General features: G+C 33.3%; 1 protein-coding gene across 1 annotated transcript in view; it reads left to right on the forward strand.

Moving 5' to 3' along the window:
* The window catches only part of LOC118199282 (RILP-like protein 1), a 68240-nt gene extending 41385 nt beyond the window's left edge, over positions 1 to 26855 (forward strand). Inside the window, exons 4-7 of the mRNA XM_085819912.1 lie at positions 7903 to 8091; positions 8316 to 8485; positions 9197 to 9274; positions 20223 to 26855. Of these exons, the coding sequence (XP_085676038.1) occupies positions 7903 to 8091; positions 8316 to 8485; positions 9197 to 9274; positions 20223 to 20262 (477 nt within the window). The 3' untranslated portion in view covers positions 20263 to 26855. The remainder of the gene's footprint in view (positions 1 to 7902; positions 8092 to 8315; positions 8486 to 9196; positions 9275 to 20222) is intronic.
* The last annotated feature ends 992 nt before the right edge of the window (positions 26856 to 27847 follow it).

A 27847-nucleotide genomic window follows, 5' to 3' on the forward strand; every position in this document is an offset into this window, starting at 1 on the left:
CACCCGAGACCCTCAGGCCAAACGCAGACTAAATTCACTCCAAAACAGTATAAAAAGAGCAATCAAGGAGTACAAAAGCAGCAAATGGACAAATTTTCTAAATACACTATCCACTGAAGATAACTCACTGTACGACATCTCTCGTAAACTCAAAAACACTTATAAGCAAATCCCCCCCCTTACATGGACCGTCGGGAATGGTTTACTCTGATCTTGACAAAGCCAACACAATAGCAGATGTCATTCAAGACTCTTTTACACCAAATCCAGTCCCTTATGACAATGATCATATTGATCACGTCAACACAGTGGTTGATAGCTATCTTGGCATTCCAGCTCCACTAAATTTCACCTTTCTTGCCACACCAACACTTGTTGCACAATTTATCAGTGCACTTAAAAATAAGAAAGCCTCTGGCCAAGACAGGATCCCAAATAAGGCATTAAAAAATCTCCCCATAAATGGAATTACATACATTACTAAACTCATCAATGCCATTATCAAATACTCATATTTCCCATCAGCCTGGAAAAATGCATCTATCATAGTATTCCCAAAACCCAAACAGAATAATACATTTCCACAGAACTACAGGCCAATAAGCCTGCTTAGCAGCCTATCTAAAATCACGGAAAAAATTATTTTGTATTTCATTCACGAAAACATTCCAGTCAGCCATTACACACCCTCAGAACAGTTTGGTTTTCGTCATTCACACAGCACTACACATCAGCTTCTAAGAGTCATCAATTACATTACAGATGGTTACAATGCCAAAATCCCCACAGGAGCAATTTTCTTAGACGTGTCAAAAGCATTTGACAGAGTATGGCATAAAGGACTCATCTACAAACTTATCAAGTTGGACTTCCCAGATCATCTTATTCGACTTATAGCTTCATATCTTAGTAATCGCACATTTACCATCAAAATTCGCAATACGCACTCCTCCATACGACCCATTACAGCTGGCGTCCCCCAGGGAGCAGTTCTTTCCCCCCTACTCTATAATATCTATACATATGACATACCCAAAGATGACACTATCACACTAGCACTGTTCGCCGATGATACGGCCATTCTCACGAGGGCAATACATACAAATCAAATTCGACTTCAATTACAGCATTACCTCATAGCACTCGAGCACTGGTTCACACTTTGGAGAATAGCAATCAACACTAATAAATCAAAAGCAATCATCTTTCGTAAAGGTACCTCGAATTACACCCCAGCACCACCCCAAATTTTTGATGATGGTATAGAATGGGTCTCCGAGGTGAAATACCCAGGGATCACTCTGGATAGCAAACTCACCTTTAGGCAACACTTCAGTGCTGTCACAGAAAAATTTAAAATGACAGCGGCCACTATGCGGCCTCTCTTAGGCAGACACAGTGTACTTTCCATATCCAACAAAGTCATACTTTACAAAATGATACTCAGACCTGCTCTACTCTATGCCTGCCCTATATGGGGACAAGCGGCAAAAATGCACATAAAAAAACTACAAATTCTTCAAAACAAAATGCTTCGTGAAATTGTAAATGCACCTTGGTTTATCCCAAATAACACCATTCACACAGATCTCAATATCAATACCATTGCAGAATATATACGCAAACTCTCCACCAACTTCTTTCAATCAGTCCAATTTCATCATAATCCAGAAATATCAAACCTTCGATATACTCCAATCCCTGTTGAAAAACACAGGTACCCAGCACATATACTTGCCCCATAACACAGGCTTTAATACTGACACCGTCACTACAGCTACCACTATACAAAAGCACTACATTACCTTTCACGTCACTGCTAGACTAGTGTGGCCCCGCCACCACCGCCTCGCCGGTTGAAGAACGGCTCACCTCAATTCTATGCTCAAACACCAGTCTCGGACAGCTCATTAACGAACTCTAACTCCTGATATTTTTAATATGAAGCATAGTAAAAGAGCGCTTCGCGCTCTGACACTATTACAAAGCATATGATCTTCGTCAACATCAGTTCCAGCTCCCGCGCCACGAAGGAAGGACGTCTCTTCAGCGAGCTGCCATATAATTGCTTATTACATCTTCTGCAACCACTATCAAGATCTTCAAGCAAAGTTATCAATCTGTTTACTTAAGAATCACATCTCCCGCAGATTTCAAATCTGCCTAAGAATATTTTCATCGCGATCTCTATAATTATTTGCACTCCCTAACACAAGCCACATGCCAATGAGCCTATTAATCGTAAAATCTTTCCTATCCGCTTTTCGCTTTAGTGTTTGTACTGTGTATAAAAAATTATAAAAAACCAAAAAAAGTATAAATTATAAAATACAAAAAAAAATTTTTAAAAACCAAAAAACTTATAAAAAAATTATGAAACTTAAGTTTTTATTTCTCATCTCTATCCCTAAACTCTCTCGAGCCTGTGGCTCCCTCTAGTGTGCATCAAGTAAATCACTTATGCCAAATTTTTCTTATTTCTGCTCGCTTTTATCAATTCTGATGTGGAGGTAGATGGTTTTGAACCATAGGAACTCCGAAATTTTTAAATCATTGGCATTGGCTCAACATCAGTTCCAGCTCCCGCGCCATGAAGGAAGGACGTCTCTTCAGCGAGCTGCCATTTAATTGCTTATTACATCTTCTGCTACCACTATCAAGATCTTCAAGCAAAGTTATCAATCTGTTTACTTAAGAATCACATCTCCCGCAGATTTCAAATCTGCCTATGAATATTTTCATCGCGATCTCAATAATTATTTGCACTCCCCAACACAAGCCACATGCCAATGAGCCTATTAATCGTAAAATCTTTCCTATCCACTTTTTGCTTTAGTGTTTGTACTGTGTATAAAAAATTATAAAAAACCAAAAAAAGTATAAAATATAAAATACAAAAAAATTTTTAAAACCTAAAAACTTATAAAAAAATTATGAAACTTAAGTTTTTATTTTCTCATCTCTATCCCTAAACTTTCTCGAGCCTGTGGCTCCCTCTAGTGTGCATCAAGTAAATCACTTATGCCAAATTTTTCTTATTTCTGCTCGCTTTTAGTAATTCTGATGTGGAGGTAGATGGTTTTGAACCATAGGAACTCCGAAATTTTTAAATCATTGGCATTGGCATTGAATAAAAATGCCTTGATTCCGGTTTGCGAGATGATGGTTCCAGAATAAAGTTCTTTGGTTCCCGAGGCTACCATTCGAGTGGGTGGCATCCATGTTCTTCAATGAAGGCGGAATTAAAAATATGTGAACGGCGATTCTTTGTGCAAACGGAGTTAGGCCGGTTTTAAGTGTTTTCAAGAACTTCATTTAAATTTTCAGGTGTTTTTCTTGACCATTGATTATGGACTGATTAAATGTGTAGCCAGCTTTATTTTTAGGCCGCATAATTACTGTTTAGGGCATTTTTGTTTGTATAGAATGCCAGTGTTTTGGAGACCAGGTAAAAATATTTGATGAATGGTGATTATATTATATTTTTCCTAATACTCTAGTATTGTTGACATTTATTTTTTGTGTTTTTATTCTTTATTATATTGTTAATAAATTGGTTAAGTTCAAAATTTTTTATTGTCTTCAATGTCTGCACAACATATCTCAGGGAGCTTTTATTGCTACTACTGCTAAATGTTTAATTTCTTTAAACTTTGCTTTAGCATCATAAGCTAAACTAAAATTATCTAATTCAGTTAATGTTTCAGATTGTGTTGTTTCTTAATCTTCGAATTGGACACGGCTTATTATTTTTTGCAGACTGTTAGAGCAATTTTATAAAAGTAAGCTTGAACTTTCGATTATGTCAAATAGAATTTCCGATATATATTTACTAATATGTAAAGTATCTACGAAGTGAAAGTACGTTTCGAAGTCCATTAAACAGAAAGTGGAATTGCTGCAAAAAATGCATAAAGGCATATCCTTTGATTATCTAATCATTCCGAAATCTGTTTATAAATTTCACGCTGCTGTGCGGAGGGAGGGAAACAATGCGGCGCGCAATGAATTGGAAGTTGATCTGTCAGCACTATCCTTATCTTGAGGGCAGATTTTTTATTTTATTTGGCTTATAATTCCTTACTAAATGTAGTATGTCATCATCTCGATGTACTCCGTCTTTGATATGATTTAAATCAAGTTCCTCATCATTATAATTCGCTTCTGATAGTGAAGAAAGTGACAGAGGTTACTGAAAACGAAAAAATTTCGATTGACAAATTAGTCGGCATTCTCAATACAATAATTATAGGACTTGAACAGCGGAACTTTGTAACTAAACTAGAAATTATGTCTGTTTAATAGAATTAAAGAGAAAGTTTTATCACATGAAACGAAGCAACTTAAACAACTTATGTTGAAAGAAATGTTTAATAAAGTAAACAAATAAATATTAATCTTTTGTAAATTTTGATACCCTTTAGATCATAATTGTTCTTTATTTCATAAATTACGGTTTCATATTTTTAATTTTATAATTTCTGCATGCCATCACCAGATTTAAACTGATGATCTATAATCCGGAAAAATTGATAATCCGGAATCGCCGAAGTCTCGACAAGTCTGGATTAACGACTTTTGACTGTATTCTGTATGTGCTATTATTATCATCAACATTTTCTACCATAGAATACATGTTGTCTGGATTTAAATCCTCTAATGATGCTAATCTTTCAGATGTGGCTGAATAGATGATTAGAGAGGTCAAGTTATTTGGAACTACAGTTGATATATTAGTTTATAAAATGTTGCATTGACATAATTTTGAACACAGTGAGAGGTGAAGGATGAGGCAGATCTTCCATGCGGTTTTCTTAATATACCTGCATTGCTAAAGCACTAGTTCACAAAGCATATCATATTGCTGTCTATCATAAAACATTCGCGAGGACATCATGATACTGTTTTTTCATTATCAGACAGGTATAGGGCACATTCTGTATTATTTCCAATACATATAAGCAGAAAGATGAAATTAGCTACAGTTCTATGCAATGCACTAGTCATTAGTAGAATGTGGCAGTACTTCATGAATAATTCAAAGAATTTTCATGCCCAAAGGTGATGGTTGTTAGCATTCATAAGTCTATTAAAGCAGAAATGGGCTTCATCATTCTGAAGAATACTCCATTGCTAAGTGATATCAACTGCCATTACATTGTTGAAGCCATTACATTACATTGATTACAGTTGAAGCACAAACATTACGTAAATTTTTGTGTCGCTCATTTGAATGAATAGTAAGTAACATGGTATCTGTTACATTAATAGCCTTGCAGTGGCATATGCCATATGCGCTACATGGACAGCAGTTGATGTACTTACATTATTGCATAGAAATTGGTTTGATAACTATACAACACTGGGAAGTCATATCTACAAGTCAAGGACATTTGCTTGATTTCAATCTATGCGTGATTTTGCTAAATATCTAGTTGCTTCATTTTAAATAACTTTGTGCACATTACAAACAAAAAAATTTTTTGGTTGCATCTGACGTCAAAGTTCTAGAACAGATATTTTTCTGTTTTATATATGCTTCTGATGTCAGAATTTTCTACCAGTTTTAATTGTAATGATAGAGATCTGATAAAAATATTTCGTCCTCGAAAAAAATATTTTCACTTTTCCTCTAATGTTAGATAGCTCATGAATTTCTGAGAAACATCCAACACATTTTTACAATGCCTCAAAGTTAGCAACATTTTTGCACGCAAAACAAGCATTTTACCTTTTAGATTACTTAAAGTTTAGAGAATAGGTTTTTACAATAGCTCTCACAGGTAGCAGCTTAACATTCAACTTTACACTGTATTAGCACCCTCGACTCAACCTCACTTAGTTTAGCAAATGCTAATTCACTCTCAGTAAATGCTAATTCATTCTGGCTTGTATCCACATTACACATTGAGAATACCATGAAAATGTCCATGCCTCCAGCCTGTTCAGCTGGACTCAAACCCCAAAGTGAACTACACTGTTCTACGGCTTTTACCGCTCAGTCACTGGTGAACCTCACACCAGATGTGCTCAGTGGATGACATATTAAGAAAATGTCATCATGCAAAGTTATGCATAATGTAAAGGTCATAATGTCTGTCAGCATGGTGCTGGCTAGACTCAAATATGATTGTTGTAAGTAAATTTAAGATTCATTTTAAAATGTATGTATCATGTTTTCATTTGTCCAACACTTCATTTCAACCACATGCCTCTGCGGTATAAAAGTTAGGGATAATTATATGTGTGTGTGTGATTATGGCAAAGCCTTGAGGGCTGTCTGCCTAAGGGGGAGGATACCTTCGTGGAGGACTTTCTAAGGGAAACAGGCTCATATACACATTACACATGGGAAAACCACGAAAACGCCCATGCAGCCAGCCCGTTTGCAAGATTCGAACCTTGGACCGAACTACCAGTGTTCAGCAACTTTACCGCTCGGCCATTGGTGTGCTTTAGTGATAATTATATCAATATTCTTCCTCCTCTGCAGATGACATCTAATGGTACATGCTGACATAAATTGTTCTGCAGGAGACCCTAATTTCTTGCATTAGGATTTTTGATATTGCTGTGCAGTCTATTATTTATGATGAGTCTGGTTTAATTGTTCTCATAGTCAGCCCGTCCCTGCTGCACCCACTTTTCATGTATTTGCATTTCTGTGGCTTGATTTCATCTGACATGGGTACCAGTTTCTTGGAAAGCTAATCCATTGTCTCTAGAAGCCATAAATTTTTATCTGATGAACTTTTTCAAATGACTCCCATTTTTACAATAAGGTATACTGAAGCTTCCTACACTGGTGAAATAAATTAAGAGAATTTTTATATTTGATCTACGATCTCCAGAACTACTGGACAGATTTTAACAAAATTTCATGTGAGCCTAGGTTCATATAATACAAACAAAATAAATATTCAATAGTTATAATAGGCACACATGTTCGTGTGTAACACTCATCGGAGACAGAAGGTCTGAAACAGCGGTAGCAAAAGACACAAAAGAAATGGGTTAACAGGGGGTATGATTCCCTCTTATAGCTATACAGGCCTAAGGCCTAGCAGTGTGATGTCATACTGGAAATAAGGTAGTTTATCAGTGCCTGTTGCAATTGGTCCCACTCATTCAGCAACACTGTTTTCAGTTCCTGGATGATTCTTGGAAGGGGGCTGTGAGTTGCAGTTGCCTTCCCCAGAGTGTCCCAGACATGCTGTATAGGGTTGAGGTCTGGAGACTTGGCTGGCTAATCCATCCAGCAATTTACCCTCACATCAGTCACAGACTGAGGTATTTCCCTATACCTCATATCAGTCACAGACGTCATCCCTATACCTCTGTCAAAGACGTGGAGAGATGTGCGGCCATCCAACATGATGCCTTCCTAGACCATTACACCGCCATAATTGTTGAATTCGCGGACATTGGAGTTTAGATAGCGAGTCACTGGCTCTCTCCTATGAAAGTACGGCGCAAATCGGTGTCTGGGCTAAAATGGGATTTGTGGTGAACGAAACGGTCGCCCATTGCTTCGTACTCCAATCACTATGCTACCTGCACCATGCTAATAGGACTCTCATGTCCGTAGATGTGAGCGGGAAGCAAACAGTCAGTCTTCTGGCAAACAACCCTCTCTCATTCAGTCTTTTGGAAACAGTCACCCTTGTTACACGGGTTCCTGTGGCTGCATACAAGTCCCTAGAAAGCTGATCAAATTTTCTTGTTTTCTACTGGATTAATCTATATTTTCCCCCTTATTTAAGTGAAGTATATGTGTTAAATTTGTGCAAAACTCATAACTTGATTTAAATTTTTGTTTTAGATTTTTACAGTTATAAATTATTTGTGTTATGTAATCTACACTTTAATGAAGCATTACTTTAATACAGTGTTCTCTTGCAGCTGAAGTGCACTGTAGAAAAGTTATCAGATACTAACAAATCACTGCATCTTGAGTTACAAGGAACCAAAAACATGATAAAAATGCTCAGCTTGCAAAAAATGGAATATGAGACTAAACTGAATATTCAAGATACAAAACTTACTTCTTTACAACAAACTCTGCCTAATTCCAAGAGCAAAGTACATAAGGTATGAAATCAATTTATTTAATATGAATACTGTAAAGAAATATCAGTTTTTTTCATCTGTATTGCATTCTCCTTCCATAATCAGTGAAATATAGAACTCATATCCTGATTAAAAATCTCCAAAATATGTAACATAGTATGTAGTCTAAAGTATAACCCATGTTTTGTATGTTATTTAGTTTGATCCAAAAGTTTGTATTTCATACAGAGTTTTATATTTTTTAGGATGATGATCGTGTTAAATATACAAGCATTGCTAGTTCAGATACAGATGATTTGAAATTTTCTTCAGATGCTAACACAGTTCATTCTTTGATACAGGAGCAGAGGTATTTAAAACATAAAATAAAATCTTTGGAAATTGAATTGCAGAGCACAAAACATCAAGTTCAGAAGTAAGTTTTTAATATTATTGAAATACATTGTTACTGCTATTCTGAGAGATTGTCTCTTAAAGATTAAAAGAGATGTTTGAATAACAGTAAAGTATTAAAATATTACTAAGTATTAAAATATGCCTTGTGTCTATAATTTTGGCATTTAGAATTTAATTTGTATTTCTGGCATTTATGAACTTTTAATTCAGGTGTTAATTCAGGCTATATGTATGTGACAGTATAAATTAGAGTAACCAAAAACTGTAATTCATATTAGTATAAATCTGCTTTCATTAGAAATTATTTTCCTTTCCCATTCTTCTTTCTATATTCAGTCTTTCTGTTTAGAAATTACGAAATTAGTAAAAGCTATTTACCATATTTATTTGCATTTTCTTATTTTATTATTCTTGCATTTGAAAATCAAGATGATAAACCCTTTTTTGGAGGGGGTGTTAAATTAATACCATATAATTCTTTTCTATATCAAAATGAATTTCATCTTTCAGATGATGAAATTTGCAATTTTAGAAGAATTTCATTATCCCAATGCATATAAAGTATCATTGCTTACATATAGCATACATAGTCTCTTCAGAAACCTTTTATTTTATGATTTGTTTTCTTATGAATTGAAAAATAAATATTTTCGTCATAATTTGTACAAATTATAAAATTTCTCAAGCACTTGTAAAAGGAAGTACAGTTAAAATTTATTTCTTTTTAAAGATATGAATCTACAGTTTTGAAATTAACTGAAGAGCAAAAAGACAGACACATTCAAAAGCCAAGTACTGTACGACAGCTGTAAGTATTATCCAGTATTTCTTTATGTGTTACGTTATGAAACAGAAAATGTCTAAAAAATTAACAGCTGTATATATCAGCAAAATAATATGCTAAAAAAGACAAAAAGACATTTTTCCTGTTCCGAAAGTTTTTTTATTGATGCAATTGTTTTCTCATTTTGTTCGATGAAAATCTCATTTTAGTGAACCTTTTTGTGGTTGGGGAAGAAGGTTTGTTTTATTAGTGTACTGAAAAAAATTAAAAAGCTGAAATGCATTCAGAATCCTGAATCCTAATAAATTATTTTCAAGTTTTTTTTAAAATTAAAATATTTCTTCTAAATTTAAGATTTAAAACATTCATACGGGTAAAATTAAAAATAATTATTTTTAAATCTGAACCTTTTTTTGCAATAGACATATATGTAATAAAATAATAAACATAGTTTTATATATCAAAAATTTGTTATGCATGTGCAAACAAGTTCTTTGGATTCAGAGGATTGTTCTTCATTTATAAAGCAAGTTGTTTAGTTGTCTTTTCTCTGTCATACCTCTGAATTGATTTGATTACTATAATATTGGTGGTTCTCAACCTTTTCTACTTCATGCATTCATTTCATCATTGCTGGACAATCCTTTCACCCCTTTCCCTTCCAAAATTGGAAAAATACATATACATTTATTTTAATTAAGATTACTTTTTAATGTATTTCATAAATGAAATAAGAAAAATGGTAGAAAATGATGATAACTGCCAAAACTTGAATAAAAGTAGTTTTTGGTATTTATAAACTGAAACTAGTCTTAAGATTTCGAAAATATAATTACTTATTTCCAGGAAACTTCAATCCATTTCATGGCAAAAGAATTTTTTAGTGGGAATGGGAGCTGGAAAAATAAATATTGATTCATTTCATGAAGTACCATACTTTTCAGAAGTGCTAAATTTGTTAATATTACAAGAAGCTGCATGCATTCTCTTCACATAAAAAGCCTTTACATAAAGAAATTTCATTGATAAGTTTTATGCATATTTCATGTTATAAAAGCTGAATATTGATATGACTCACTAATGCTTGCTCTTTACGTTATTCAGTAAAATTTAAGTTTTTAGTTTCAAGTAACTTTTACATAAATATCTAACCCCTCAGGGGCTCACTCTTGTTCGGCTGTGGCAATCCCGAAGTACCCTAGCCCTTCAGGGGATCATTTTCTTGCTGAGATGGGTGTCATTATCCTCGAGCCCCAGTGATCAATCCTCTTTTCCGTCTCCTCTCCTCTGACCTGATATTTTTTTCCCTTCCATTCTCCCTTGTTGATTTCCTCTTCGGAGGTTAGGACTCATCATAAGAAACTGGAACAGCCCTTGTCTCAAGTTTTCGAGTAGCAAGAAAACTAGCCACGTGTTTGCCATGCATGGAGACCCATGTCGCTGGGAAGTCCTGGTATTTCGAGGGGTGAGGTACTGTACCCAACACACTGCTTTGTCTTCTGCTTCAGCTAAATGGGTGTCAATCGACTGGTCACTAGTTCTTGTGTCAGTGGCTTGGGGATAAGCTCTCGGGAAAGCCAACTGTGGGGCTTCAGTTTGCATGTAGGTCTGGCTAGCCCTAATGCAGGAATCTGTGTTTCCTTGTTGGGCTCCGTGGTGGTGGGCCGTTGGGCTCGAATCTTTTCTTTCTTAAATATGAGTTATTCCAAAATATATTTAATTAAAGACTTTAAAGTCATTCCCGTCGCTCTAAGCGCTAATTCCAAAAACTCTGCTAAAAAGTATGTATAGATGCAAATGCAAATAATCCTAACAATAGTCCCTGTTTCCTTGTTGTCTCTAGTCCTTCAGGTGAGCTGCAAGAGATGTCTCCTTTTGTGATAAATAAATGCATCCATTCTTGTATTGGTGAGCCGAGAAATATTAAGCGTCTCCGCCCTGGAGACTTGCATATTCATACAACTTCGGCCACCCAGTCTGCTTCTTTACTTCAAATAACAAAACTTGGGAAAGCAACTGTCAATGTAACAGGGCATAAGACATTGAATTATTCTCGCGGCGTAATCTCGGAAGTCGACCTTCTGTCTATTCCTGAACAAGAGTTCGTTTCCAATTTAGCTGATCAAAAGGTTTGTGCTGCAAAGCGGATCAAGATGCGTAAGGAAGGTCAGTTGATTGACACGAAACACGTCATCCTAACCTTCAAGACGCCTGATCTGCCAAAGAATATCAAGGCTGGATATCTAAATTGCCCTATAAGACCTTATATTCCAAACCCTATGCGATGCTTCCAGTGCCAGCATTTCAGCCATTCCAAGATGTCCTGTCGTGTGCTCGATGATCGTCAGTTGGCCATAATAGCGATTATTGCACCGCTGCGGCACTGTGTTTAAATTGCAAGGGTGGCCATCCAGCATTTTCTCGATCATACCCAAAATGGAAAACGGGAAAGGAAGTACAGATGGTAAAAGTCACTAGGAACATCTCATATGCTGAAGCCAGAAAACTAGTTCAAAGCACACAGCTTCAATCAAATAAATCATATGCCAGTGCCATTAAATCAGCACGTACCATTGCAACCCAAACTTCAATAAGTACACAGACTGTACAAAATAAAATCCAGCAACCTGTAAGCAAGAAAAGGAAAATCCAATGCACATTATACAAAATAAAGAAATAATTATTCAAAGCAAACCAAAAAATGTCCCTCCAAAAGCAATTAACAAAAATAGAAGCCCCAGCAATAGTTCTGCAGATGGAATGATTTCCACTGAAATTTCCTTGACAGCAAAGCTATGATCAATGCTTGCCATCCAGTGTGCTTGGCAATACAAGAGACAAATGTGAAACCAGTCAACATGCGAAACTTCAGAGGTTTTCTTTCGTTAGGAAGGATAGCATTGCCAGTGAGTGTGCCAGTGTAGGTCTCCTCACCTCACTGAACTATCCATCAAGTTCTTTTCCATCGCCTACACCCCTTTAAGTTGCCGCTGTAAAAGTAAATTTTCATCTTGTAGTTTCAGTCGTTCTCTTTATTTTCCTTCCAAATGAGCACATTGATCAGCAGGATTTAAATGACCTTGTGGCTCAGCTGCCTGAGACTTTTATCATAATGGGTGATTTTAACAGCCATGGTCTGTTGCGGGGAACTAAAGACACCAATTCACGAGGAAGACAAATTGAGCAGGTAATTGAAGACCATTGCCTTTGTCTCCTGAATAATGGGCAGGAAACATACTTCCATGAACCTACAAGGACATTCCACGCTCTTGACCTAGCTATCTGTTCACCATCTCTATTGCCATTTTGCAATTTTAGTGTTGGAAGTGATCTGTACAACAGCGATCATTATCTCATTCTTTCATCTCTTGCACGAAGAGAAGCAAACCCCATGTCGAGACTTCCTCGGTTTACACTAGATAGGACAGGCTGGGAACTCTTCTCTTCCACTGCAGAGCTCACACAGAAAATTGTAGAAGATGTGCTTATCAATGATGCAGTGGAAGCAGTTACAACTTCTATTACTCAGGTAACTATGCTCTCCATCCCTAGAACATCAGAAAAATTCTAAAATGTTTGAAACCATGGTGGAATCATGACTGTCATGAGGCACTGAAAAAACAGAGAAAAGCATGGGGAATTTTTCATAGATACCCTACTCTGCGAAACCTTATGGCATTTAAAAGAGCCAAAGCAAATGCATGAAAAGCAAGAAGGCAGAGCCAGAGGGATTCCTGGATTTCATATGTGTCATAAATAACATCCTCTACGCCTAGTAAGTGGGTTTGGGAAAGAGTTAGAAAAGCATGCAGAATATATTAAAACAATTCACTTTCCTTTTTGGTAAAAGATGGCTGAGTGATTAGCTCCATAGAAAAAATTGCGAATACTATTGTGAGACATTTGCTGCCTTTCTGTGGAGCAATTCATAACAACAGCGATGAACATGTACAATGGATTAGACAACTGATGGAAGATTTAGGTTTTGCTCAACAGGAAGCTAACATTGTATTCGAGGACAATATATCATGCATAAATCTTTCCAGAAAAGAAAAAGGAAGCACTTATACCAAACACATCGATGTGAAATTTCACTACGTATGTGATCCACAAAATCAAGGAATTGTTAAATTACAACACTGCAACAGAAAAATGATATATGCAGACATGTTCACGAAACCCTTGCCCAGACAAGAGCTGGAATTTTTGTTAAAAGTAATCGGCCTTACTCCAGACTCAGCTCATCAAGTGGGAGATTGTGGAGCAATTCATAACGACAGCGATGAAGCTGTACACTCCGACGTTAATTTCCCCTTCACCCCCACTAACTGCAATTGGACGTGATCCTCAGTTCATTTTTATGAATGATAACACTCGTGCACATAGGATTAATCTGGAAATTGAGGATATAAACTGGATGACTTAGCCAGCCTAACCTAAGTCCTATAGGACATGTCTGAGATGCTTTTGATAAAGTAACTACGACTGGCCTTCTCCCTGCAGAAGCCTCCAACATTAAAACAGCATTGGCCGAGGAGTGGGACTGATTACCGTAAACATACCTAGACTCATTTCTAGTACAAAGTTTTATTTGTGAAATGCCAGTTACATTGGCCGTTAGGCCATTAAACTTCTTGCTTGCCAATAGCGCTGAAATCTACAAGAAAAATTTGTCAGTGCTTCATGCTCATCCAAATGTTCTACCGTCATTGGCCGTCTACTATTACATAAAACACACAATGGCGAATCAGCTTTTCTAGTACAAAGTAGAACTGTATGACTGTTACAGGGGATCGGACCCCTTTATTAGTGTCCTTTTTTGTTTGATCTCCTGTTTTAGACCTTCCTGTGGCAACGAGCTTTATGCACAGTCATGCATATGTATTATGGCTGTTGTATGGTATATTTTTTGTGTGATATAAAACTATGCATATAGCTAAATTGCATTAACATCTGACCATCACTTCTGGAGATAATCAACCAAATTTGAAAGCGCTCTTAATTTTATACACCAATGTTCATATATTGGGGTGTTTGTGTGTGCATGAAATTCATCACAGGACTATAGAAAAAAATGAAAGAAGCCTTTTTAATTTGTATCTTGCAGATTTATTTTTGATATTATTTAAAGTTAAAACCTCTAGTAGTCTAGCTTCTGAGCAATTATTACTCTTGTTTCACCCCCCCCCCTTCAGCTACCATATCCATAAATACTTTTATTAAGTATTAAATAAAAAAAAAAACCTTGCTGTAAGTTTCTCCCATTAGTTTGAATGATGAATTGCTCTAATTTCTTAGTATTGAAGCTTTACAATACAGACATACCATTAACTGAGGACGCAGGTGCTTCCCTTATGCAGATAGTCCTCACATGTTTTGCTATTACCAGTTAAACAAGCAATCAAAATTCAAACTGAAACATTGAATTTTTTTTTTTTTTTTTTTTCAAAATTCAAGATTGCATACTTTTAGCTGAAAATTGCGTGTGTCTTCTAGTATGATTCCAATTCCAGCTGTTGTTGAATAACCTCATGGGGACTTAGTGCTGTATAACATCAATTGTATTGTTTTTAACGGGGGGCAAACAGAAACTTCTTGTTCTCTTCGTGTTGGAAGATTGGGGGATCTTATTGGTTGATGTATGATAGATGGTTTTTCAAACATCTTTAATTAATTATAATGGTGCAAATGTTTATAAAAGTGATGAGTTAAATGTATTATAATTTATATAAATTAACTGACATCAGTAGAGATGTTAAATGTAAAATAATTATGCGGTAAGAAGTGGGGATATTGCTGTCAAATTGCTCAGTTTGTTAAGCAGTTCTAAGTTTAAACTGAAGGATAAATTAAAGATCTTTTGCTGTACTAAATAGTAGCTGTTCTGAAAATGGACAGAAATCACATAGATGATAAATAAATGCCCTGTAGCATGAGAGAATGATTCACAGAAAAAGAGAAAAGTTAAATTGTAGACTGTCCTATAGTACAGCAGCCATTAACTATATGGGGTGCTTAAAACATAGCTGCAGTTCACTTTTTTTTTTTTTTTTTTTTTTTTGTAATAATTTGTATAGTTAAATTTATGCTAATAGCAACCCTGTTCACTTCTTGGAAATACTATGTCAAAATTTTCTCACAAGATTACAAATGCACCAATGTTAAAAGTCACCAGGGTTTAATCGCAAAACGTTTTTCGCCAGTGAATAACAGTGGAATATCAGTTTTCTCATCTGATATTCCACTGTTAACCTTATTTCATTCTAGGAAAGATAGCAACAAACATTTTTTTTCCCCCTGAAGGAACAAAAAGACATATAAGTCTTTGGACCTTGTTAATATATTAATTTAATTTGCATTTTAGTCACTGTAACATAGTCAGGATCATATTAATGATATGCTAATTATGAATCTAGAATGTATTTTAATGTTTTTGCAATTTTATAGTTACTTTGTTTTTTTAACTTTGTCACATATTTTTCAACTTAGTTGGTTCTTTTGAATTTTTCAAGCTACATGAACAGTTTACAATCTAAAATTTATTTTGAAATTATTTGCAATTAGTTAAGTGTAATGTTTCCAAAAAAGCATAGGAGTGTTATTCTTGATTTTTGAAAGGCCACTAATTATTATAACAGAAAAAGAGTGCTTTTGTTTACTGAAAAAGATAGAAACAATTATTGTATAACTTTTTGGTCATGCTTAATGGAACAATTTAGATTACAGCCCCTAAAGAGTAAAAAATCTGGATTTGTTCATTAGGCAACATTTTTACTAGTTTTATTTTCTTTTATAATTTTCATTTTCATGTGTCTTCTAGTACCATCACCAATAGTAGCTTCTAGCTATAAGCTATTAGATAGTAGTCATTTCTATTTTTCTCACAATAATGTTGCATTTCTAAAAAATTTATCTTGGAAAGGTTTAATTGATTTCCTTAATTACTTTAATTAACAATCTCAGCAGCATTGACGCTGGATTTAAGTTTTGAAAGGTCCTATTTTGCACTTAATTTTATCATGTTATCTATATAATAAATAAGAGATAAGAAATTTCAAATTAAGATGATGTATTAAAGTTGTGCAATATGCTCTAAAATTAATTATTAATCAAAATCGTAAAAACAACCTTGTATTTAGTGTAAGTATATTGAAACACTCAATCAATTTCGAGGGCAGCTAAAGGTCCCTCCTCATCAGAAGAAAGAAATACCTGGAAAGAAGAAAATAAAGGGGAAGGAGTCTCAGAAACACGTAATCCTTATCAGCACTGCACGTGGTTATAACTGGATTTTTAATCAGAGTTGCACTGGCCGCCTACTTTTACTGAGCCAGGCTATCTGATCAAGCATAAAGGACAAGAAAAATTAGCGAAGTTAAACATAGGGAGCGAGTGGCAAATGCACCTTCACACTCAAAATCTGAACTTCAAATAATGGAAAGCAACCACTGAACAGATTTTTATACCCTCTGGTAGTACCAAACACGAGGAGGTAACGCCATCTATCGGCAAAAATAACTGAATTAAGATAGTAGAATTTTAAAGGCATTAGGAAGGACTGGATTGGACTTCAAATCATTAACTAAACCTGCTAAATCTTTGTGAATATGAAAAGCCTCAAGAAAATCCAATTCACCTATGGAAGAAGCCTTTTGGATAATTTTTGCAGACCCATAAGTCAAAATTATGGTTAAATGTCCAACTATGATACGCTATTGAAGACTTGTTAATTTCGCATTTCTGACATAAGATTCATGTTCCTTGATACGAAACTTCAATGCTCTTTTTGTTTGGCCAATATATCTTAAACCACACTGACACGATATACTATAAATTCCCCAAGAATTCGAGACAGAAACGCAATCTTTTAGAATCGAAGGGTGAATTTTATTAATAGGGGAGAAACCGACTTGAAAATTGAATTTCTGGAGAATCCGTGCAATTTTATAGCTAACAGAAGGATAAAATTGAAGCACGACAAGGTCATTCATATTATTTCTAACAGTGGAATGTCGTCTTTGATGGGAATCTGAAAATTTTTTAATGGCTTTATCAATAATCACGGGAGAAAATCCACGGTCAATCGCAACTGCTCTCAAATAATTAAGTTCATTGGTAAGCAAAGATTCAAAGGAACAAACTTTAAGTAAAAAGAAGCCATTTTTTGCTTAACAGGGTGGCATTACTTGGCATGTGGTGGTAAACAAACTGCAAAGGGTTTACAGTACACAGTGGTGCTAAAATTAGTTTCATTGCGGATTATAAGAATATCGAGGAAGGGGAGGGAATTGTTGGATTCAATTTCAAGAGTGAATTGGATGGCTGTATCAATTGAATTCATAATAGATAGAATCTCGGATAAATCCTCTTTATAACCGTCAAAAAATGCGAAAGTGTCGTCAACATACCAAATCCAAAGACGAAAAGATTGTTTATCAAATAATTTCATCTCAAAATAGTGTATATAAATGTCAGCAAGTACCGGACTGAGAGGATTACCCATAGCCAATCCTTCAACTTGATGAAAATATGCATTTTGGAAAACAAAGTGGGTTTGACTCAGAGAAACTTTAGTAAGCGAAACCAACTCATTAATTTCAGTATGTGTGAAGTGAAATTCCCGAAGCCTAGTTTCAAGACAATTTAGTGCTCCTACCGGAACATTAGTAAACAGTGATTTGACATCAAATGAAACCATAATGGAATGAAGTGGAGAAATATTTTTAAGTTTATCAATGACTTCAACAGAATTTTTTACAGTGTGAATATTGTTAACAAGTAGAGGAGAAAATCTGGAAACTAAATATTTAGCCGAAGGATATGAAGCAGTACCTATGTTGGAAACAACTGGTTGAAAAGGAATACCGGTTTTGTGGACTTTTGGAAGAGCATAAAGCCTAGCGCAATTAGTAATAGGTGGAATAAGTGATTTCTTCAACTGAGTTGGCAGAATGTGAGAAGATTTGATAGCACTTTTAACTTTCGTAAGGTCCGAAGTTGAAGGATCTTTAGAGATCGAGCAGTATGGGCCTTCATTTATCAGTTTAGAGACTCCAGTAATATATGTGTGTTTGTCCATAACAATGATCTGTCCGCCCTTATCAGCTTTAGAGCTAATGATATTAGTATCAGAATGAATTTCACGTAAGATCTCATTTTCCTTTTTGCTCAGATTTGAACCCAAAGATTTGTTGTTAAAATTAATGTTATGAGTAATTAGGTGGCGGATTGTATCCTTCTGCGTTTCCGAAATTTTGGAGAATTTAAAGGCTTTCTCTATAGGGGTGATGATTTGAAGAATAGAAGGTTTAGATGTCTTTGAAAAGTTGAAATTATATTTTAATACTTTTAACTGATCCTCCAAAAGATTATTAATTATTAAGTCAAGAGATCAAAATCAAATCAAAAGTTGAGCTGTTTGCCAAGAGGAAATACAGAAAACCTTTAAAAATACAAAGACAATTCATTTTTTTAATTATAAAATATAAAGAGTATATAATTGTAAGAAAAAAAACTGTTGAAAAGTCCTCTGTCTTTTTCAAGGAGCAGCTGAAAAGTTTTCAACAGCATTTATCTAGATAATTTTTAATACTGAATACATTTCAAAAATTATAAAAAATGCCAATGAAGAAAGTTTATTTAAAATTAAGTTAATTTAAGTATTTTAAAAGTGCAACAAAGTAAATTTTTAATTTAAACTCTAATTTTTTTAAAGAGAAAATATTTATATTTAATTTTAATTTTAAAAAATGAAAGAAACAAATAAGTGGGTGAAAAAACAGCAAGTAAAATCTTAAGCTAAATTGCTAACCTTTAATTATATAATTCTACAGTTGTGTTTAATTATATAAATTTGGAATGATTAAATTGCTACCCTTTAATTACATAATTCTACAGTTGTGTTTAATTATATAATTTTGGAATGACTAAATTAGTCCTTACTTTATTAATAAATTTTCTTTCTGTCTATATATGTGTGTGTGAGTTTTGAAATATGAAAGAAAATTACTTTTAATTTAACAATAGTCCTTTTTGTTCCTCATTTTAGTTTAGCTATGTCCCATTACTGTAGGATTCATATATTAGTAATTATCAAAACTACTAATATATGAATCTGAAGTGTGTCATCTGAAAACTAATCCATATCATACGTAAGAGTACCATTGTAGATAATTTTTATCCAATCACAGATCAAAATTTAAAGAAAAAAACCTATTCATATATCACTACTAATATTGCAGCTCCTTTTTCCTGCTTCACCTTATCCTTTGTCTAAAAAGATGTAAGCTGCACAGAGTTGTGGGGTGCATAGTGCATCCATAATGATGATGTGTGAACATGTTTATGCTTATCAAGGCTTGATTCATTATGAAATAAGACTATATTGAATGTATGGCCATGTCTGCAAGTGTATTATCTCATCCGCATATAAAAGCCTGCCCAAGTAATTGCAACACATATTTAACATCTCACCAGAGCTGTAGCTAGGATTTTCAATGCCCAGGGTCAGCTGAAGATCTCGCACCCCTCTTGTTTGCCAATAAAGGAAAACGTTTCATTATAAAAATTCATAACATCAGTTTGGTGCCCCCCTCCTGGATGCTACGCTCAGGAACAGCTGTTTCCCCTTGCCACTCTCTAGTGATGCCTTCACATCTCTCCTTTAACAGCTACCTCTTCAGCTATTACATGCCTATATACATGAACGAAAAGTCAAATCACTTATGATTTAAGATCTTCAAATTAATTTTGTATTATCTTGAAAATCAAAATTTTGTTGAATTCTTATTCAGGAAGTGTAAAAAATTAGTCCAGAAATTTTTATTTCTAACATAGTTTGAAATACAAATATGAAGACATGAAAGTAAAATTTTTAGCACTTTATTATTATCAAATAAGGCTTCCAAAAGTGTGTATATCTTGAAATTCTTTTTCTGTGAAAAATGGCATTTAAAATCATGTTTATTTTTAGTTTTCATCTTTTTCTTGGAGTGGTTACCATCTTCCCATAGTGATTATAGTGGAGGAAGAAACGTGGAATCTGAGAGACATATGTTATACCTCACACAAAGTGCAGCTAACATGGATGAATTTATTGTTGACATTGCTCCTATGTGGCCTTCTTTGAATGATGAATAGACCTATAAATGGGAATAAGGTGTATTACATTGTTTTTGCTTGCAATTATCTGTTGCTTGATATATTTTTAAAATAGTTTTAAGTATTATGTATTGTAACTTTTATATTTATGTATATATGATTTCTATTAACTTTCTTATATTAGTCAAAAGTTATCACGTTATAAAGTGATAAATTAGGATTATTGATTTTCGAAAACTTCAATAGATGCTGTTTTAAATAGCATTTTAATTACTGGGCTGGTATATTAAATAGTATAAAAATTTCAATTATATCTTTCTGTAAGCTAAAAATAGCATACTGATTAATGAAAGTTTGATATACCCTGAAAAATAAAGTAGAAGCATTGGGTCAATTATTATTTTTTTTTTTTTTTTACCTATAAATTTAAAAGTCACCACTGGACTTCTAGAGTGGCATTTGTGCCCATATCCAGTCAAGAGACCATTTTTTTCTTATAGCTTATTTTATAAAATATCTCTTTCTTGGTTATTGAAATGCACTTAAATTGCATGTAGATGTGGAACTTGCTGAAGCTTACATCTGTTTGAGTCTGTTGTTATTGTGACTTATCTCACTTGTCTGACATCCCTTTGATATACATTTCAAATGGCAACGCTAAATACACATGTTAATTTCGTTCCCCCCCCCTCAAATGGTCTTACCCTTCTTAAGCATTAAATAGATGTGCTGGCCAAACCCATAAATTATTTAGCCATCTAATGACTAAAAACATTGCCAAGGGTGCTTTATAAGGGATGACCAATATTTCATCTGCAAAGAAGAGTGAAGGACAACACACATACAGCCAGATCTCACATGAGATTCAAACCATACCCTTGGTTTTAAGTAGCAGTCAGCCTTCACTAGCTATTACACTGTCTGTGTTGGCTATTAAAACAAAATAAGTTTATTGTACAAAGTCTGAAACTTGGACTCGTCAGGACTTTCACGATTCTGGATTTGGGAATTTTCTGAATTTTACTTCATCAATTTAAATCTAGCAATAATGACATGTAAAAATTATAAAATTAAAAATCTGAACTAGTGTTTTATTAAATAATAAAACATTTATGAATTAAGAAATCAAAATTTACAAAAAAAAAGTGATAAATATTTATTTGTCCACTTTATTAACTATTTCTTTCAGAGTAAATTGTTTAAGTTGCTTCATTTTTTTGTATTAATACTTTCTCTTCGGTGTTGTGACAGACATAATTTTTTGTTCAGTTACAAAATCCTGTAATTGCCTTTATTAGAATTCCCACCAAATTGTCAATCGAAATTTTTTTGTTCTCAACCTTTCTTCACTATACTTCAGGTTAACCTAAGTTGAGAACATTGGATATAGTAGAAAGTGTATGCGTCCACCGTAGAATATAGTTCTACCATTTCGAGAAATAATATTGTAAAATTTACGCTGTGATATATGAATACTGTTGAACAAAGAGAACGGAAGGAAAAAATGTGTGAAACGATAGATTACGTTGCATCCAGCTTTTTGTTTAAAAATTTGCTAAATCATGTCAATCATTCAATGACCAGCAGGAAAACATCCCCTTTTTTTGGCATTATTAGCGAAACTAGCAAATTCCAGCAACCCCGACCTCACCCCACTCTTGACGAGAAAAGCAATTAAGGCATTCATTCATTCACTGACCAGGAGAAGAAAACGGTATCTGTCTCATCTTTGATATATGTTACGGTATCTGTCTCATCTTTGATATATGTGTATAATTTTCAACCTCATAAAGCTGGAAAACCTCATAAACCTGAATAAACAGTACCGCTAAAATTATCGCAATGGATGTTTTTGTCAATTATGGGAGGGCATTTTCCTAATAAATATGATAACGATATTGTACTTGTTATAATCTTTGCAGGATTGAATACCTCAGTTAAAATGAAAAAGCCCTTTCCAATGCCACAAATTAAAAATGCAACAGCCATTTTCAAGCCAAAAAAAAGGCAGCCGAGGGTTTAAATCGCTTGAGCGCAAGCGAACGGGGTGCGTTCATGGTCGGTTTTGGTGGTTACATGTTGAACAGTTGTCTACAATCAGGACTATTTTTGAGTTGTCAGGTAAACTAACCGAATTCAAGTGTTGCCGATCCTCAGGTATAAAATGATTTTGAAACCAATCATTCATTAAGCTTGTGTCCTCCATGCTCTTTTATTTGCATGATATATAACAGGGAAAATCATTACTCCTTTAAATGCTCGAGGTCATGCATGTTTTCCGATTATGAAAAGTTTGCATTATAAACTTCTCATCCCTTAATTTTGCCGCTTGGAGCTTCCAAAAATTGTCTTCGCTAAATTCTGCTGTTCAGTGCCGACATATTCTGCGCCGCTTCTGGGTTTGTGGTGAATAACATATCAGTTATTCTCAATTAAAATAGCACTAAATGATTACACTAACACTAATGATTTTTAACAAAATCTATTTTTAGCATATGAAAAAAAATTGTTGAATTTTTCCTCGTCAACATTTCTTAGAGCTTTTAAAAATCTATAATCATCGCCAAACGTAATGTTAGCAGAAAAGGTTGCCATACTCTTATTCAATTACTAATATAAAAAAAAGGTTAGACATGACTGCATGAGTTATTACTTAAGCTGTCATGTATTGATAAACATGCAGTGATGAAAGCAAAATATAATAAATAATGAAATAAATAATGAAAAAATATAATAAATAATTCGCCAGTTTGGTGTCAGGGATATAACGTAGGTGAATGTTTCGGTTTGAGATGTATGCCAAGTAGACACTCGGCTACAGAGCCAAGTTATTAATCTCACAAATTTATGCGTACATAAGTATAACCATAACAAGGTATTTTATTTAAAGATTTGTGGCTTTGAGGTCCGGATTTTAGATCATTCCATATAATGGACTTTTGGATTTGGGACTTTGTACTGTAAAGAATTGTGTTCCTTCAGTGTAAAGGTGTTTTATTTAGTACTGAAGTGAAATTTAAAATCAGGACCCACCACATGCCTTATTATGAAAAAATGTCTACTGTACTTGCATGAAGCATTAGGTATATGTTATTCTTGAATCTAGTTCTTCCTTTTCAAAAAAAAAAAAAAAGAGAGAGAGAGAGAGAATTTGGTTCCGATTGACAAGTCCCCGGATATTAGATCATTCTGGATATTGTACATGTAAATTGCAGACTTTGTACATTTTATATAGCTGATCTTTTTTAATATTCATTGAATACATAACATAAATTTTTTCTTCCATTTTGCAGATAAGAGACTGCAAGAACTCATTTTACAAATAACTCTGCCATGAGCATCGAAAAAAGTATTTTAAATTTGTTTATAAAATCAGAATTGACAAATGATTTTTAAAAAAATTTTAATGCATTGTGAAGTTTATTGCAATTAAACATAGTTTTCAATGCTAAAAATATGTATGAAACTGCAAATAAATAAATAAATGATAAACTGAATAACCTTAGCTTTTGAAGCATTACTAGACAGTTGTATAAAATATTAAATGTGACAGAAATATCCAACACAAATAATATTCATAAGCTTAACTGATGTTATACATCACGATAGAATATCATATAGGCCAGAGATTTGCAACCTGTGATCATCCATTTCCCTTTTCTTATAATGTATCAGAACCTTACCTTGAATCTGGGGTCTTCCACCCCTTTTCTAGTAATGCTGAACATTTGAGAGAACTTCTGACTAGTCAATATTTTAAATGCCTCCATGGCATGTAGAAACATGCATGCTTTCTCAAGATTCAATTAAACTATGGTTTTAGGTGTGAAAACTTGCTATTCTTTGATGACCAGAGCTCTTAGCTAGAACTCGAACTCTGAATGATATTTTTTCTTTGATCTTTGGTCTGTAGCCAGGCTGCTCTTTACAGCACTTGGCATAACCAATCTTTTTTGGATAATGTTTGCTTAATGATAAGATTTGCAGATTTGATTGTAACCTGTCCAGACATCTTTTTAAAAGTTTGACAAATCAGAAATATTTTCCACTTTAATATGCCCACCAATCGATTTTTCTGGAAAAACATAATTTCACTTCAGTAAAAGCACCATTTGATTTTTATGGAACGTATTCCATCACTTTGTTATTTCAATTTCTAAACAAACTTGCCTGCCTGAGATCCTTTGTGTACTTCATTATAAACAAATATTAAAATGTCTGCAAGTAATCAATAATCCTTATAAATCTTCGTTGTAATTATCAACTCAACTTACCTTGTCTTCAAAGAATCTTGTAATTTAAATGTTTGAATGAATGTTAATAACTGATGGTTTGGGATAGGCAAATAATACTTATATTATATAGCTCCAACTATATTTTTAGACTTGAATTTTTTTCTTCATGTTCTTTAATAGGACTTCATATGCTGTTTTATTTCCTATCTAATGTACATTTAATAATTTTTTTAAACAGCATCAACTGTTATTTTGGAATTTTTTTCTTTCTTTTCTTCATAAGACAAGTATTTTTATATGTGATTTTTATTTTAAAACAATGTACTTTCTCTCAATTTTCATATCTGTCTTTCTTATTAAAATGGCCTTAAATGCTCTCAGAATATTTCTATGGTGAATAGAAACTTTTTATAACAAAGATAATCCGTCCACATGTTCCATGCTTTTTTCTTTTTATTTTATTGTTGAAAACCGATATTCAAGGAGGGTATTATATGATGTAGTTCATTTATATAAAGGTAAATTAAACATACAAAAATATTTAAAAACTGTACTTAGTAAACTAAAAAAAGGTACAGTTCTTTGTTGTCTGCATGAACATTAGAAAAAAAAAATTTTTTTTTTTTTTAATTAAGTGAATAAATAATGGAATATATAAACAGTAGAACCCCAATTATCCAAGCCAACAGGGATTGGTACAAAGAAAATTTTAATACTTATTGTAGTCTTATTGTATATTCTTTAAAGAATTAACTAATATACAGAATTCATTCAGGTACACAGTGATATAAAATGTATGTATGATCAAATGTACAGATATATATATGGTACTAAACATAGTACATACTGTAAACTTGAAAACACTTACCTGTATTACAAATAAGTTTCTGTACAGTATACATATCGCAAATTTGTAAAACACATCAGTAAAAGCCTTCTGTTTTATTTTGCTGCCTCATTTTCTTGATGTCGTATTGCGTAGTAGACCTCACAACATCGTAGTGTCAGCTGGTGATGTGCTGTCTTATTGTTGAGCAAAGAGCAGTACATTTTCATTCGTGTTCAAGCTGCCTGTGTGACTGATATCGGTATGAAAAATTCCCATGTCTTTGTCATCAGAACTTTCATTGTATGTGAGTAAATTTGCAATGGCCTGATAAGATAGTTCAAATCGTTCATCAACATGCATCCAGTCATTTACGTCTTCATTCATTCCTGCCTCTGTAACTTGTGTTTGATTTAAGATAGCCACTAAATTACCTGCTTCTTGAGTTTCTGTCATCATCATGCACTTAAATATTTTGCCAGCTTTTCAGATTGATAGATTATTTCAGGTTATCTCACTATTCTCTGAGCTAATAAATAACATCTTCCAGGATAACCTGATTTATGCTTTCAAACAACTGTTTTTCTTATTTTCTAGATCTGATAATTGTTTCAAGAGTATGTGCCAGTAGTTTCATTTTAGGTTTCAGTTAGAATTAATGCTAAAACCCAAGTCTTCGAATTGTTGACTCTTTGAGCAAGGCTTTTAAACCTTCTTTTTTTTAATTGCACTAGGCTTGGATAATACAGAACCTCAGATAATCAAACCTCAGATAATCAGGGTTCTACTGTGCATTACAGCAAAATTTTGAAACTAAAAAAAAAAAAATTAAGATTATTTGGCTAGCATTAAAACTGGCCTTAAAAAAGTGTCGATTTGATTACAAAAATTATTAAACTGATATTAAAATTCATTTGGTCACATATTTCTAATCTGTAAACAAATTAATGTGAAACCGAACTTACGTTTGTCAGTGTAGCTTTTTTATTTTAATATGTAAATAATTCTGCAAAACATTTTACATAGTATGTTTTAAAGACTTTTTATGTGGTATTAATATGCTAAAAACAAATGTTGTTCATTAATAAATAAATATTATATGTGTATGTAGAATAAGCATCATAATTGCTAAACTTTACTATCTTATTACAAAGCAATACTCATTTTTCTGCATCCTTCAATATTATTTTGTTAATGTAAATTTCTGTATTACTTCTAGTCTTGAAGTAATTTTAAGACACTGCTCTGTTACTATATTTGTATTTGCTATTCAGTATACACCATTACATTGTAGCATGGTTTATAACAAGTAACTGCTAATTTTACCATAAATGCCAAGAAAAGAATATATTATTTTATTAAATTATGACTATTTGTTAGTTAATTTATTGTTTATATTTTTGTTATTATTTACATTTTCTGAATAAAAAGTTTACTTCTTTTATATTTGATGCTTAAAATTTATTTCTGCTGCGACATAAGAGTGAATTAGGAAAGGAAAAAAAATTATGACTGTAAGTATTAAGGGAAGAATATTTAGGGATTAACAAGTCCCGTTGTAAAAAAACATTTTTCCTGTGGGTTTTGAAAGTGATAGTAAAATCACACTGGGACATAAGAAGTTTTTAATAAAATAATTTTACACAGCTAAAAGCTAAAAGGCATATAGTAGTAGAGTGGTCTGAAACTCAAATTACATGCAGGCTGAGAGGATCTGAAAACGACTGATAAGCTAGACTTTATTTTAACAAAATAAAAAATATTTAAAATAAATTTTAAATTTTGCTTTCTAAATATCTATCACAACATACACAAATAATATTTATATCTTAAATTTTATATTTATTTTCTATCTGAAAAAGTTCTGTAAGCTGAAAGACATTTTTATTGGTTACACTTCAATTCATACTCAAACATCCTGACTACTGAAAATTAAATTTTCAGACTGAGATTTATTTCAAATAATTTTCTAAGATGTTTAATTAATCATTAAATAATTTACTTTTCTCATTAAAAAACTTACTTTTCTTTTCTTTTAAGTCAAACAAATTACTAAAACTCAGAGAACATTCTGAAGTGGGACAAAAGTGTTATAATTTTTCTTCAAAGCATAGATGAAAATACATATGTTTGTATGTAAATAATTATAAATTTTTTATTTCTTATTACAGCATGATACTTTATGGTGTTTTGATTCTGATAATGTTTTTAATTGTGAAGAAAAATTTGCTAGAAATTATCTTCATCATGGATTATAGATGATCATCGGTCAGTTGGGCTCCTTATTTTCAAATCTTTGAATGAGATTAATATTTCAAATTAATTGGCTTCATTTATAGATTTTCTGGTGCATTATTCATATTCATTTCTATATATTCATTGAAAATAATAGCACTTAAATTTCAGTTTCTAGCTTGCGGTATAACACAAACAGAG

Source organism: Stegodyphus dumicola, chromosome 7 (genome assembly GCF_044657685.1).
Source record: "Stegodyphus dumicola isolate Sdum_Otavi_A_Nest chromosome 7, ASM4465768v1".
NCBI lineage: Eukaryota > Metazoa > Arthropoda > Arachnida > Araneae > Eresidae > Stegodyphus > Stegodyphus dumicola.